We start from the raw sequence: 14,656 nt of genomic DNA on the forward strand, positions 1-14,656 counted from the left end.
TGGTAACCCAGTAGATCCTGTCCATAAGTGTAAGACTGTGATGTTCAATAAGCATTATTTTTAAGTTAGTTGATTTTTCTTGTTACACTTTAAAATACCTTACATTCAACATTTTTTTTGTAAACACTCAAAATCTGTTTTTATTTATTGACATCAAGAGGACTGTCACCATAAGATGTATAATTTGAACTGCAGTCTGTTTTGCTCATAAAGTGTAATAAAACTGCCACACAATATTGTCATTGTCAATATTAAAAACAGCACATCTGTTCCAAAAAAATAAATAAATAAAAATGTCAGGTTGATTTCCATTTGTGCAGTTCTAGCACCCTCTGGTGGCTACTTTTTTTTAGTGACGTTTAATTTATATGGCATGATTTGGCTCTTCGATGTTTAAAATCCACATTGATGGTCAGATGAAGGGGAACGTAATATGATTGCCAACTGAGTCAATATGGGGAGGAGCTCAATGTGCGTTTACATTAGCAAGTATGTGCTTCAATATTAAGTGTTATTTTATAAGATTTATTTTCATTTATATTTATTTTTTGGGATATAATTTTTGAATGATTTTTTTATATTCATTTTTATTTCACTTTTAGACATTTTTTTATTTTTTTATTTTGAATTTTGGCAGTTTTGGTCCTCCATACGGTCTCCCCCTACAGTATACAATAAATATGAGGAAATATTTTTAGTATGCTGAAATGAGCTATTTTACAAACACATTTTATTTATTCATTTACTTGCCCACTTGTTACTATTCATTGATGTAAACTTTATTTATTTGTATACTCGCTCAAAATGTTTGTTTTGTTCTTGTTTTACTTATCTTATTCTTTACTGCATGACCGATTTCTGTTCCATGCACGGCACATTGTATGCAGCAATGCTTGTTTTAAAGTACTTTATAAATAAAGTTGAGTTGATTTTTTTTTCCCCCTCCTCATCTATTCTAATGCACGTCCACCGTTGAGGTACGGGCTTCTGGTGTGAAAGTTTTAAGTGTGTTAAAAGGAACGAGGAAGTAGATTTGCGCTTCCTGATTATAATTGACATCTCGTTCACATCCACAACTGAGCTGGTCAAAGGTGAGCAGCAAGTATGAATTGGACTGCAAAGACAAGCTTTTTCGTTTTTCTCTTTGGCATCCAAGGTATGACTCGTCTGCATTTTTATTTATTTATTTTTTAAGATTGATTGATTGTGTTTTATTGAACATATAAACACATCACAAGAGAAAAGAAAAAGAAATCGTTCAAAAGGAGTAGGAAAGAAGTACAAATAACTTATCTAGTAACTTCCTAATGCTTTAATATACACATTTAATATAAACTAAGTATCACTTTCCACGCCCACTTCCATATGTATAACTTATCATCATTACCAGGTGTCTGATACTGCTTGGTGGCACAGTTGGTAAAGCGCATTGTCCAGTAAGCAGGAGGTCATAATTTCATAATTTATCTCTCAATGTGCGTTCAGCATTCCCATTCAATTTCTCCTGAAATTGCACTTAAGTCTAGTTGTGGGAATGCTGAATATTATTGTTTTTTTAAAAGTCACTTTGCATCGTAACCCAGCCCTCTTTGATTTTGAATAACTTCTGAATAATGTGGCAAAGTTGGTTCTTGTATACTTTGTACATTATTTGAGCTCTTTTAAATTCGTCAAGGTAATTGAATACGAGAGCATTTATTTTAATGAATAACGGATTTGTTGGTCCCATATAATGTGAGTGATTAATTATTCATATGGATCTTTTTTTGCAATTTAAAGACAGATTGTGTGTTGGTTTTGTATGTATTTCCCCATATTTCGACACATTAATTCAGATATAGCAAAAATAATGTATACAATGATTTCTTATTTTTTAAGAAGCATTTGCACATGTTGAATTCATTCAAGCAATGGTTTTTCTTTTTGGCTTTAGTTTTGTATGAGGGATAGACCGATTATTGTCTGCGCCGATATTCAGCATTTTAATGAATAGCGGCATCGGCCATTTTAAAGAATCACATGGCCGACAATAGATCGATTTATAAAAGAGTTAATTTAAGGGAACTAACTATATAAATTTTCAGAGATGCTGCCGACCTTGTGAGCTTCTGTTTTTGTTTGAAATGATAAGATCATTAAGAATTTAATACTTCGGTTAATTTTGCAATTTTGGGAAACGTTATTTACTGTAAAAAAACAAACAACTCGACCATCGCTGTCACTTCCTGCTGTTTTAAAACATCCGTTCACTGATCACAATCACGAGCTGAGTCGCCACAGAGACATATCGCGATCTCCATCCTGCATACGCAGCAAATGTGATTCACGTTGCATCATCTCACTTGTCATCCCAAAATGGAGGCAACTAAACTGTTCTTCCAAGATGTTTCATCTGAGGGGCTTCTTCAGGAATAAATTTCAGGTGCAGAATGGAGATAGTAGGGCTATTTGTTGTAGATGGCAAGTGTGGCCATTGGGTCATACTTCATTCTTTTTTTTCTTTTTTTTTTTTTTCTAAATCATCAATTAATTTCATTAAATATTTTACCTGAAAAATAAACATGTAAAAAGAATAAAAATATTTCTACGGTGACAAAAATTCTAAGTGTTATCGTTTAAAAAAAAGAAAGAAAATTCTGCCGATGCTTCAAATGGTTCAAGAACATTGGGTGAACCTTATTCTTTGGATGTTTTTGGCAAAATTGCCCGAATGATAAGGCTTAAAGAACAAAACCCTCAAGGGAGAGACCCACCAGAGACATAAAATGGCCGACTTCACACCTAAAATTTGGGAATTTAGCTTTAAAGGTGAAAACATCTTCGACAAACAAGAAATCCTCCATTCAACCTTTAACGGATTACGGTGTCCTGAATGGCGAACAATCTACACTCTTATGTTTCCTCAGCAATCTGTTGTGATGTTGTGCTGATGTGTTGTAGTGGTCCAGGGTCTGGCTGGGAGACCCTGGGGAGGGAAATACCCTTGGATGAAGGTTTGCGCCCTGACAGGAGCAACAGTGGACCTCCGCTGCTCCTTCACGTACCCGCCAACAGTAAACGGCCAAGAGGCGAGCGTCGAGACGACGCTTTGGTTCACCAAGGAACGCGACCGCCAGCCCGAAGACCTGAGGTCGGACCCTCAGTACGCCGGCCGTCTGCACCACGACTGCCGCGGCGACTGGTGCAGTTTGTCCATCACAGATCTGAGCGAGAGGGACTCGGCCGTGTACAAGTTCAGATTCGTAACCGACCGACCGAGTGGAAGTTACACTGTCATGCCTGGAGTCCAGCTCACCGTCACCGGTACTCATTCCAAACCGTCGACATTCGGTATGCAGGGAGTCCTCGAGCTACGTCGGGAGTTACGTTCCTGCGCTAGTCGAATTTCCCCGTTAAAGTCAATATTGACATCAAAAGAATTTGCATCAAAAATCATTCAAAAAAAATTACATTACATGAAAAAAATACAATTAAATTACATTAAAAAAATTTAAAAAAGATGCTGTATTTACCATTACTGCTTAGAGGTGGATGGAAAAGAAGGGGGAGGCTGATGTGGGGAAAAAAAAAAAAAGAGGGTGAAGAAGCCAAAGATACTTCCATAATTGCACAAGCGCTAGCACTAGCTAAGGGCTAAATAGCGGACGAGGGGAAAATACTGCGCGCTATATGGTGGACGAGCATGGAGGACCAAAACTGCCAAAATTCAAAATAGATACATAACTAAATAAATCGAAATAAAAAGTGGATATAAAAAAATGTAATTAAAAAATTATATCCAAAATGGAAATAAAAAGAGCCAAAAAATATATATATAAATAATTAAATCTATTTGTATTTAATTTTTTAATGCTATTTTTTCATATCAGTTTTTATTTTCACTTTTCGTCATTTATGAATTTATCATTTATTAATTTATTTAGTCATTTATTTATTTTTAATTTTGGCAGTTTTGGACCATACTGCCAAGTCGAAATGTTTTTCAAATGAGGGGGCGGTCCTTAGCGTATCTTGGGTTGGACTCCGCCGTTGCAAACCGCCTGTCAATAAATGACCAAATAAATAAATGATTAAATAAATAAATAAATGACTAAAAGTGAAATAAAAAATGGATATAAAAAAATATGTATTTATTTATAAATTTGTATTTATTTCTATTTTTTGCTCTTTTTATTTCCATTTATAGTTTTTTTTTTATTAAAATTCTCAAATTATATTTTTTGATTTCCATTTTTATTTCACTTTTAGTCATTTATTTATTTATTTTTTTAATTTTGGCAGTTTTGGTTCTCCATATGGACGAGGACTCAGGAGCCAAAATGGACCGGACGTAACCGTTGTAGAGTCAAGAGCGCCCTTAAACTCGAGGACTCCCTTTAACGTAGTTAGACGCCACTTTGACGCTGAATCGTACGTGAACGTCGCGCAATATTGAATGTGGCGACGTAGTTTGAAAAGGGGCTTTTATGAAGCAATAACGCGAGACGCGTTCCTTCCTCACTCCTCAAATCCAGATCTCAGCGTGCAATGGCCTTATGAGAAATCGTTGCGCTGCGTCAGCAAATGCAGTCTGGGGCCGACCACGAAATACATCTGGTACGAGAACGGGGAGGAAATCCCAGATGAAAACTCCAAAGTCTACACACCCCCGTCTTCCTCGAAAAACAGTTACTCCTGCGCGATACAAGGACACCGGCAGCTTGTGTCTCCTCCGGCGTGTGAGTAAGCACCTAGCTTCTTGCTAACGCAAATGCTAACGTGCCTTTTCCATTCTTTTCAGGCGTGTCCCGCTCGTGCAACAAGGTGCATTACGACACCAGGAGCGTCTGCGCCCTCAAAGGCTCGTCGGTGGACATCAGTTGCGCGTACAGCAGCTACGACGAGGTCAAGTCCAAATTCTGGTTCAGTCCGGATCATAAGCACCTGTGGGCGAACGCCTCTGTGCCTCAGGACCTTCAGTACAACGCTCGCGTGGAGTTCCCTCGCAAATCGGACGGACGTTCGACTCTCAGAATCAAAAACGCGATGGAGGGCGACTCCGCCGAGTATCGCTTCAAATTCACCGCGGGAGATTTCGAATGGACGGACAGTCTACCTGGAACTAATTTGACAGTCACAGGTACAAAAACACAAGGGAGACCGTATTTCCAAATTTCAATATAAGGGGGGGCAATATACGTGGCAAAATGGCCGCCCCCTGTGAGATGGATTAAAAACGGCTGGATTTTGATGCAAAACTCATATTCCACAAATGTAATATTAATCAGAATGTCATGTTTATGCTAGGGAGGTCACATATATAACATGTTATTGTCAAGAAATGGTTTGTTACGTAAGCATAGAGCTGCTAATGTGGAGTAAACATTTTTGGCTGGCGAGTACGTTCGAACATACTCGCAAATACGTTCAAACATACTCGCAAACATGTTTGAACGTACATGTAGGCTACATGCTACAAAGTTAGCATACCTTCCCATAATGCCACGGGGTATTATTTGCGCATGCGCGAGTGAAATTTTTTGGGGAATTTGGGCCACATTTGTGTTTTGTTTTCACTTGCGCATGCGCAAATAATACCCCGTGGCATTTTGTGAATGTATGCTAACATTGTAGCATGTAGCCTACAAGTACGTTCGAACATATTTGCAAGTATGTTCGAACGTATTTGCGACTATGTTCGCATTGTTCGGACATATTTGCGACTATGTTCGAACATACTCGCCAGCCAAAAATGTTTACTCCAGATTGGCAGCTCTATGCTTCTGTAGTTTGTTGACTTTCACTATAAGTCAAATCGGCGTCTTTAAATTTACATGCTAGTCATGCTAATCTTTTCTTCTCCCAAAGTCCATATGGAGGTACATTTCAGGCACCAATGTAAACATGGAGAGTGAGATCCACTTTAGAAGATAGTATGCCCGTCCAATTTACGTACAGAAGTCAAAATTGAGCTCCACTGCATGTCACAAAGTCCAGTTTTGGTGCCAAAGTTAAAATGAAAATCGAAACATTACTGCATCAACCCCGTGAGTCGTTGAAATCGGCAAACTTCCAAAGCATTCTTTCTTTGTGACAAGTGGAAAGTTTTTGACCAGACTTCAACCCAACAGAGCATGAATTTCCCGAACCAACCTGTTGTACCGCCTCTGCCCGCCAGCTGTGCAGGTGCGGGTGAACGCCGTCAAAGTGGAAGACTCGCGCACGGTCGCTCAGTTCTCGTGTCACACCAGCTGCCGACCGCCGGCGGATTTATCTTTCTGCCTGTCGCTGAACGGACGCCGCGTGGCTCCATGCTCCCCTCTCCACTTGACCAAACACCAGATCTCGTTAAAGCCGGGTGACTACGTCACCTGTGACGTCGAAGGACATCCGCTCAGCAGCTCTCCTCGCTTGTGTGAGTTCACGCCTCGCGGGGTATATATCGTCTGATTGCACATTACTTACAGTATTTGCACAATTTAACATTTAATAGCAACCTTTCCCCATTCATTTTCAATGGGACAGTCATTGAACAAATACAAATAAACTTCATGGACTTGATCGACGGCTCTAGTTATTACACTCTCTCTATATATTTTTTAATTGTGCGAATGAAACATTCCCACTCTGTGGCACAGTTGGTAAAGTGCATTGCCCAGTAACCAGTAGGTTATAATTTCATAATTTATCTCTCAATGTGCTTTCAGCATTACCAGGTAATTTCTCCTGAAATTGCACTTAGTCTAGTTGTGGGAATGCTAAAGCATTCCCACATATGTTATTGTGATTTTTATTCTCCACACTTTTTTGCCTGGTAACAACTCCCATATAATACTTCCAATTTAGATTGTTTAAATTTCAACTAGCTTGTAAAAATTCACGCCTCCCGGGGTGTATATATCGTCTGATTCCACGTTACTTACAATACTTTTCCCCATTCATTTTCAATGGGACAAACAATTAACTTTTTCTAAGTATCACTTTCCACGCCCACTTCCATACATATAACTTATCATCATTATCAGGTGTCTGATACTGCACCGGTGGCACAGTTGGTAAAGCGTATTGTCCAGTAACCAGGAGATTATAATTTCATAATTTATCTCTCAATTTGCTTTAAGGCATTAAATTGCACTTAGTCTAGTAATTAAATGGCGTTGACTATATTGTGATTGGTCACCTTTATGTTCTCACCTCCTCCTTCAGATTCTCTGAGAGCCCCGCTGGTGTCGCTGAGTGATCCCGGCGACATCGTGGAGGGCGGTCCGCTGATTCTGAACTGCAGCAGCGACAGCGCTTCGGCCAAACACCGCTGGTACAAAAGGATCACACCCTCGCGCCGCCAATTTGTGAGAAACGGACCGCAGCTGGTCTTCGGCGCCAACGGGTCTTCGGACTCAGCCGAGTATTTCTGTACTGTGGAGAACGAGCTGGGGAAGCAGACATCGGAACCGGTTACGATTCAAGTCCAATGTGAGTACAGTCGTACCTTGACTGACCCATTTTTATTTTTTATTTTATTTTTTTTACATTTTATAGTAATTTTTGCGATTTCTTCTTTTGTTTTTGGACATTTTATGACATTTTTAACAATTGTGGACATTTTATAGTAATTTTTGAGATTTCTTCTTTTGTTTTTGGACATTTTATGGTTACTTCTTGAACTCATTCTTTCCAGCCTGTTCTTTCATTTTATTTTTTATTTTTTTACTTTTTTGGCAAGTTTGTTGACATTTTATGGTAATTTTTAGGATTTGTCCTTTTGTTTTTGGACATTTTATAGTTATTATTGTTATTTTTTATACCAGTATCTTATCTGCTTTTTTTAAACAAATAAATAAATAAATAAATAAATAAATACATTTTCTGACATTTTTTCTCAGCAATTTGATATACATTTTATGGTATTTTGGGGAGTTCTTAGTTGGTGTATCGTCATAAATTCATTGCAGCTCATTCTGGTTTGTGGCCATCAGGGGGCGGTATAATACAATCATGCAACTACACAAAGAAGAGTTTCACAACTACTGAAAGTGACTCAGTAAAATGAGCTAGTGTTTTGCAGTGAATTGATATATGCCTGTTTTTATGTACTTTTTGCTTCCAAAATATTAAAATGACTTTCATTTGGAACGTCTATTTATAGCCACAATTTTGGGGTCTATATATCCCTATTTTTTGTTCGGAGTAGTGTGCGTGACTTGACCGCCACCATTGCAATTTTTGTAGCAAGATCAGCGACGACACGAACCAACAACATCATCAGGTTGAGTGTGACGCTTGTGTTCCCGGTCCTGGTGGTCCTGCTGGCTCTCTACATGAGGTACAAACTCGCACAAATCTTGAAATTTCGTTCCTCAAAAAAAACGTGCGTCTCGCTTACTCTTCTCATCGTGACCGCGTGCAGGAAAAAGACGTCGCGGTCTCTCTCTTCCAGAATGCGACCCAACAACGTGCTCCGGCAGCCCCGACAGGTAAAACTTTTTACTTGAATCCAGAATGTATGTCTTTGTCTTTACATGTTTAAAAAAACGATTTCAGTAATTAACTCATTTTCTCCCAAAAACGTATAAATGCGTCCTATTTTAAATGTTTTAAGTGTCCCAAAGACGTATTCACACGTTTGTTTGTTTTTTTATGCTAGCGCATACAGAAGACTTTGATGCAGCCTCTCAACTGCAAAGAACGGTTAACGAAATGGTAGTTATTACACACATGGCCAACAGGTGGCAGCAAGGTATAAGAGATCAACTAGGGCCATGACAAAAAAAAATAAATACCTCTATTACTCTGAATTCTAAATAGATTTGTGAATAATGATGAAACGTAGCTATATTGTAATGCTAATTGCTGCAAAACGGAAAGAAAGGAATTCGAGACTTTAATCTTTCTTTTGGTAGGTTCCATCTTTATAGTAATAGGTCGCTTGCACATGTCGTCACTTCCGCCTCGGATTTCTCGTAGTCGCCATGCTGGGTGGCCTCCATTTACGTAGCGATTCGGTCTAACGCGTATCTATCACGTTTGTTTTCTGCGTTTAAAATGGTACATTGTTGCTGCATCGTTGGCTGTTCGAACAAAGCCAAGGGGGAAAATGGTCGGTCTTTTTTCCGAATTCCGAAAATAATTAGGAACCAGGGCCTGGAGACAGAGGAGTGCGGACTCCGGAGGGAAGTCGTTACTTTGGGCTCGTGTGTGCAACGATCACTTTGTGAGCGGTAAGCTTGTTTACCTTTATTTAATGCATGAGGATTAATAACGTTTCGACCGCCCATATATGGGCAAGTTGCTTATGTTTTGGATTCATGAGCAAGCAAGTTCGGTAGTACAAGCTGGCTAGCGGACGTTAGCCGAAAGCTAACATCGAACATTTTCACCCAAGTAGTGCCAGTGCAAAGTGTTTACTGCTGAAATTGGATTGATTAGTCTTGGGCTTTTAATGCCGATAACATGTTTTTTGGTGGCAAAATGTAAACTTGGAAAAAAAAAGAGACAGAAGGGGCTGATGCAAGAAAACAGACCCCCGGTAGCCTACACATCATGCTAAAGAACTTATTCACGGCCACCCTACTGCGGTAAAATAACCAGTCTTTCCATATTTTATTTGTTTATATATTTGTTTATTTTAACAGGTCGCCCTGCGCCCGTTTTTCTGTCCAATCATCCCGACTGGGCTCCAACATTAAAGTTGGGTCCCAAGTTACAACATCTATGTCTCAGCCCAGTCGGTGCCAAGATATGAACGTGCACAGGAGAGACAAGCAAAGAAAAGACGACTCGAAGTGGCAGAGATTGTTGCAGTTATGCAGCCAGATGGCTCCAGTAACCTGTACCCTCAAGTACTGCTGACATCATTGACTCTGGTATGCCACTCAGAATTCATTACATGATATATTGTATGCATGAGTGAATGTATGTGTTTGTTTGTGTGTGTACACGCACCTTATATTTTAGAGACATTTGGAAGTGTTTATAGAAATAAGTATTTGCCTGTAGCAATGTTCATACATTAAAAAATGCAACAAAATGTGTACATTTCTTTTACACTGACAAAAAAACTATACTACTTTACTATATTAAACCTATTACTGGTACCGTATTATTTTGTGATTTTTTTATTTATTTTTTTCTTTAGGGATCTCATGCCACACCGACTTGATTGCCAATGACATGATGGAAACGAAGGCGAGCATCAAAGCATTGGAGGAGGACAACATGCGACTGTTTGTTTGGCGCTAATAAAGGCAGCGTTTATACAAATTCTATTGTTGGGTTTGTTTACAAAGCTATACATGATACAAATGACAGGATTTGACTCAATGTGCAATATGGTCCCTCTTAAAGTAATGGCATAAATCTCTATTATTTCTAAAAGCACAAAAAATGAAGTGAATAATTATTAGATGTAGTAATTTCAGGGTTAAAAATTGAACTGTTAATTAATGTATTTATTTTAGCACAGGTGCCTACCATCCTGAGATGACGGTATGATGTAATGTTGATGGGGTACGCAATGACTTTCATTATGCTATGTACAGAGGAAAAAGTTGCTCTCTTTTAAATTTGTTTAATGCAAGACAAGTACCAGTACTGTGTTACAGTTTTCCCAATAATCCTTGTTTCACACTTGTCACAAAACCACTGTCCTTTTGGCAGTCTAGATTGGCACACTTCAAGTGATATTTGATTTTACAATCTGCTGCAGCACAAAAAACTACTTTATTCCGCATCTTTGAAGTACATGAGCAAGTGGTAGGTGACAGCGGCTGAGCAGGAACACTGGAAGTCCACTGCTGATCTAGTAAATGCTCTCCCGAGCAGTTCAGGTAAGGAGGGGACTTTGGGAAAAAAAAACTCTGGCTTTTCCAACTGGCCAAAACGAGCGATCTGGGTGGACTCGCTCAATCACACTTTGTCCACACCACAAAGTCGCAGAAGTCCCGTCCAGTTAAACTCATCTGTGCCTGAATCTGAAAATATTACAAACATTGTAATGAAAATATGAAACATAGAATTAAATAAGAAACTACAAAAAGTAAAGCCATACATACCTGGTAATACTATTGGTGTTGTCGTGACAAGTGATGGGAATTGTTGCCATCTGGCACCAGACAGAAATTGGGTGTTGTGACAGCCTCCTTAACCGTGAGATCATAAGAAAAGCTGTCAGTATGCTCAGTAGTTACCATGAACACGTTTTATTGTACTGGAAACTGAAACTAAAAATACGTCCTCTGAGAGTGGTTAACCTTAACCATTTAGAATAAGTTGATTAAGTAACATGTAACTAGTGAAAGGGTAGCATTAAATTTAATTAAGCCACGGGGAGGCTGTGCATAGTTACTTTTTATTCTTATACGCTCTGCCATATTTTCCTGTTATAAAATTGTTAGAAAAACCACATCAGGTAAACCTAGCTGTGCATGTAAACACAATGATAACAGGAAGCCTGAGAACAAATCAACATTTTTGTGTGCAGAATTACCAACACCATGTGGTTTACTTGCGTGCAACAGCAACCGTTTCTTCTGATGCGATGTTAAAGTTTACACTCTGTATCCACCCGCTTACAAAATAATTGTAAGCCTCCAGGGATTTGTTGGCGTGTTATGGAGCATGTTGTCAACACGAGGTAGGGAAAGATGTCCAGAGATGTCACATTTGGCCAGCAAGCTTTCTCCGTCAAAAAAAAAAATCACCCTTGGTCAGGACGTAATTAGGATCAATCCCGCCACACAGAGACACCTTCTGCCTGTATCGTTGTTTTTGATCTTCCGGTAAATCGTGAAAATACTGCGAAAATTACATCAGGTTGATAAGCTCTACCGTGTAACTCGCGAGTGTACCTTGTGAACCGGCGGACACCCAATATGGCGCCCGAAGGAAAAACTCCCATGATGCATTACGATGTGCAAGCGACCTATAGAACACAATATTCTGAAAATCCGGTAAAAACAACCAGGAGCGAAGGGGATTGTTTCTGTGAAAATGGCTGCCAGTCAATGAGTTAATCGCACAATTAGGAATAATTAATTGCGATGAATCACATTGTTCTACTTTTGCTTCTACTTCTTCCTACAAAGCCTGTCGCTTGCAGGTTATTATAGTTTTAGAATTTTTATTTAAGTTAGTTTTTATTTTGTTTTGTTTGTTTTGTTTTTAGATTTAATTAGTATTAATTCAGTGGTTCTGGTTCATTGTTGTTCTGATAGTTTTTTGTTTTTGTTTTAGTTATTTAAAAAAAATGCTTAGTTTTGGTTTCAGTATTAGTTTTAGATTAAAAAATTATTATTTGTGTGAATATTTAAAAAACAGGTAAAAAGGTAAAATGGAAAAAGTAACAAAAAGCACAAAAAAATGTCTCCTTGGAGTGACATCATCTGAAAAGCTGCTAGATGACATCACTTGTGTGTGACACATAAACGACCTTGATACATACACCCTTACACGCAGCATGTTTTCATGTCTCCTCAGCAGCGCCACCACGGGGACTATGAGAACATCTACGCTTCAGTGGTGACACACAAACGCCATCAAGAGGACACCCTCTGAAGGACGTCTTTCGACTTTGCCAAATCAAACTTGCCACCAATCGGTGTACACGTTTGAGCGACAGTTATTGCATTTCTTGTCATTTCAGTGACATCACAACAATTTGATTGGTCGCTCGTAAATTTGCGAGTTTATAAAGTGGCATATTTACGAGTTTATAAAGTGGCAGATTTGTGAGGGGAAAAAACTCGGAAACTTACCAGAAATACACATAGCGTATCTAAAGTCTAATCATTTGAGGATTCATTGGTGGTTAATGAGACTGTTTATCAAATGAAAAGGCAGGATGGAGACGGATTCATTCTTTTAAAACTTTACTCGTCATACACGGCAGCCAGAGCGCCAACACTTCCTGATCCCCTATCAGCTGACTAGCACTAGCCAATCAGAAGCTAGCAATGACTTTAGGTAAATGCAAGTTAATGATGGACAGCAGCAGATTCGACACATCAACTTAGATACTTGTACAAAAAAAAAAAATCACCAAAACGTCTGGATGTGTAAATGATAATTCTGAAAACATAAATGTACAAGTAAATCATCTTAACAAATTAACTTAAATGCTTGAGCCTCAGGGTGTGACTTTAGAAAGGGGCAAATTTATGATTTTTTTTTTCTCGGAATATTGCCCCCCCTCCCCACAAATCAAAACTATTTGTTATTGTTTTCACCATTGTGTTTTTATTTTGTGATTTTTTTAATGATAAGATGTGTTTTGTCATTTCACTAATTATGTTGTCTTTTCATTTATCTTGTATTGGGGTTTTATCGCCATTTTAATTTTCTAACTTAATTTTGTTTCTAATTGTTGTTTCTACATTATGGATTTACCTGTACGGATGATGCATTTACTAATAAACTTGCCTTGCTTACCAAAGTTCACAGATAAGGAGGTCTACTTTGATCTAGTTTGCAATGCAAATTTAAATCCCAAAGTCAATATGGAGGTCAAGTTTAGGTACAAAAATCCAGTGTGAAGGTCCAGTGAAAGCCCCAAAATAAAAATGGAGGTCAAGTTGAGACCCAAAGTCAATACGGAGGTCTGATTTTTTGGTATGAACGTCTTGACGGAAATCCAATCCTAAAATTTGGACGTTCAGTTTGGGGACCAATGTGAACATGGACGCTCATCTGGGCTTCATGTGGCTTGCGTTGAAGTTCGTCTGGCGGCTCAAAGTCTCAACGGTGCCAACTGTTCCCGCCGTTCTTTCTTAACGAGATCTGCGGTGACAAAAGTGGACCGCACGCTACGCCGCTGACACGCTGACACAACAACGGCGTCGCTTTCGTGTTCCCACTTAGGTGAGCGGGGGTGGGGGGGGGATAAAGACAGGACGAAGGCGCGAGAAGCGCGATCGGGCGCCATATGGCGGCGTAATCCCGCCCAGGTGGTCCCGTCGTCTCCAATTAGACTCTTGACAATCTTGAGCTCATCCCCCAGATGATGTTTAGTCGGTCACCCACTGGTGAGATGAACTTCTTCAACGTATCAGTCTCTGAGAACTTTGAGGTTGTTTTTGACAATCGGGACTTCAAGGGGAAGTCAACCCAAAAAAAAATTAAAAATCTTGACAATAATATATTCTATGCAGTAGTCTAATACGTTGGAGTTCCGTTCCTACGCTAGTGATGTAACCTGAATTTCGATTTAAGTTGAATTTCCCCATTAAAGTCAATATTTACAACAAAATATATTGCATAAAAATAAAAAATAAAATACATTAAAATAAAAGTATAATACCATTACTGCTTAGAGGTGGATGGAAAAGAGGGGGGGGGGGGGGGGGGGGGGGGGGGGGGGGGAGGGGGGGGGGGGGGGGGGGGTGGGATGTGGAAGAAAAGGGCGAAAAAGCCAAAGATACTCCACAAGTACACAAGCGCTAGCACTAGCTAAGGGCTAAATAGCTGACGAGGGGAAAACACTGCAGGCTATATGGCGGACGAAGAGCCAAAATGGCCGGACGGGCCTAATGGAGGACGGGCTAAAGTAACTGCCTTAATGGGGACTCCTATATTGCTAGCAAAATCCAGCAGTTTTTAGCAGTATCATTAGGGCGGCCATTTTGACACTTGCTGTCGAGTGAAGATGACATCACAGTTGCTCAGGTCTCAGGTAACAAACCAA

At 39.3% G+C, this 14,656-nt stretch overlaps 2 protein-coding genes and 1 long non-coding RNA gene across 4 annotated transcripts in view; 1 reads left to right on the forward strand and 2 right to left on the reverse strand.

Annotated features, from left to right (window-relative positions):
* The window catches only part of LOC144020789 (protein ELFN1-like), a 78,490-nt gene extending 64,181 nt beyond the window's left edge, over window positions 1-14,309 (reverse strand). Inside the window, exons 1-2 of the mRNA XM_077524585.1 lie at window positions 12,732-14,309; window positions 7,174-7,409 (exon numbers count right to left, since the gene is read on the reverse strand). The gene's annotated coding sequence lies outside the window, so the exon portion shown is untranslated. The remainder of the gene's footprint in view (window positions 1-7,173; window positions 7,410-12,731) is intronic.
* On the forward strand, window positions 1,105-13,414 carry LOC144020790 (uncharacterized). Of its 2 annotated transcripts, none has more exons than XM_077524586.1 (9): window positions 1,105-1,156; window positions 2,941-3,303; window positions 4,515-4,718; window positions 4,781-5,119; window positions 6,158-6,394; window positions 7,186-7,452; window positions 8,209-8,302; window positions 8,387-8,453; window positions 12,454-13,414. In XM_077524586.1, the coding sequence occupies exons 1-9, from the start codon at window positions 1,105-1,107 to the stop codon at window positions 12,529-12,531; spliced, it is 1,701 nt and encodes a 566-aa protein (XP_077380712.1). In that variant the 3' UTR covers window positions 12,532-13,414. The 2 variants fall into 2 exon arrangements, with proteins under 2 accessions (XP_077380712.1, XP_077380713.1); XM_077524587.1 differs by having other exon boundaries at window positions 12,457-13,414.
* LOC144020988 (uncharacterized) lies at window positions 10,680-12,357 on the reverse strand. The gene is made up of 2 exons (XR_013284022.1): window positions 11,031-12,357; window positions 10,680-10,949 (listed from the first exon to the last, which is right to left on the reverse strand). It is a non-coding gene; the product is annotated as an uncharacterized LOC144020988 (long non-coding RNA).
* Window positions 14,310-14,656: the final 347 nt, after the last annotated feature.

The sequence above is a fragment of the Festucalex cinctus genome, chromosome 6 (assembly GCF_051991245.1).
Source record: "Festucalex cinctus isolate MCC-2025b chromosome 6, RoL_Fcin_1.0, whole genome shotgun sequence".
NCBI classification, from domain to species: Eukaryota; Metazoa; Chordata; class Actinopteri; order Syngnathiformes; family Syngnathidae; genus Festucalex; species Festucalex cinctus.

What these genes read in the sequence shown, in the direction of transcription:
- LOC144020790 (XM_077524586.1), top strand. Translation starts at nt 1,105, where the DNA reads ATGAATTGGACTGCAAAGACAAGCTTTTTCGTTTTTCTCTTTGGCATC. An exon ending in GCTTGTGTCTCCTCCGGCGT is followed by an intron (nt 4,719 to 4,780) that starts GTGAGTAAGCAC and finishes CATTCTTTTCAG; the next exon opens with GCGTGTCCCGCTCGTGCAAC. An exon ending in GGTTACGATTCAAGTCCAAT is followed by an intron (nt 7,453 to 8,208) that starts GTGAGTACAGTC and finishes CAATTTTTGTAG; the next exon opens with CAAGATCAGCGACGACACGA.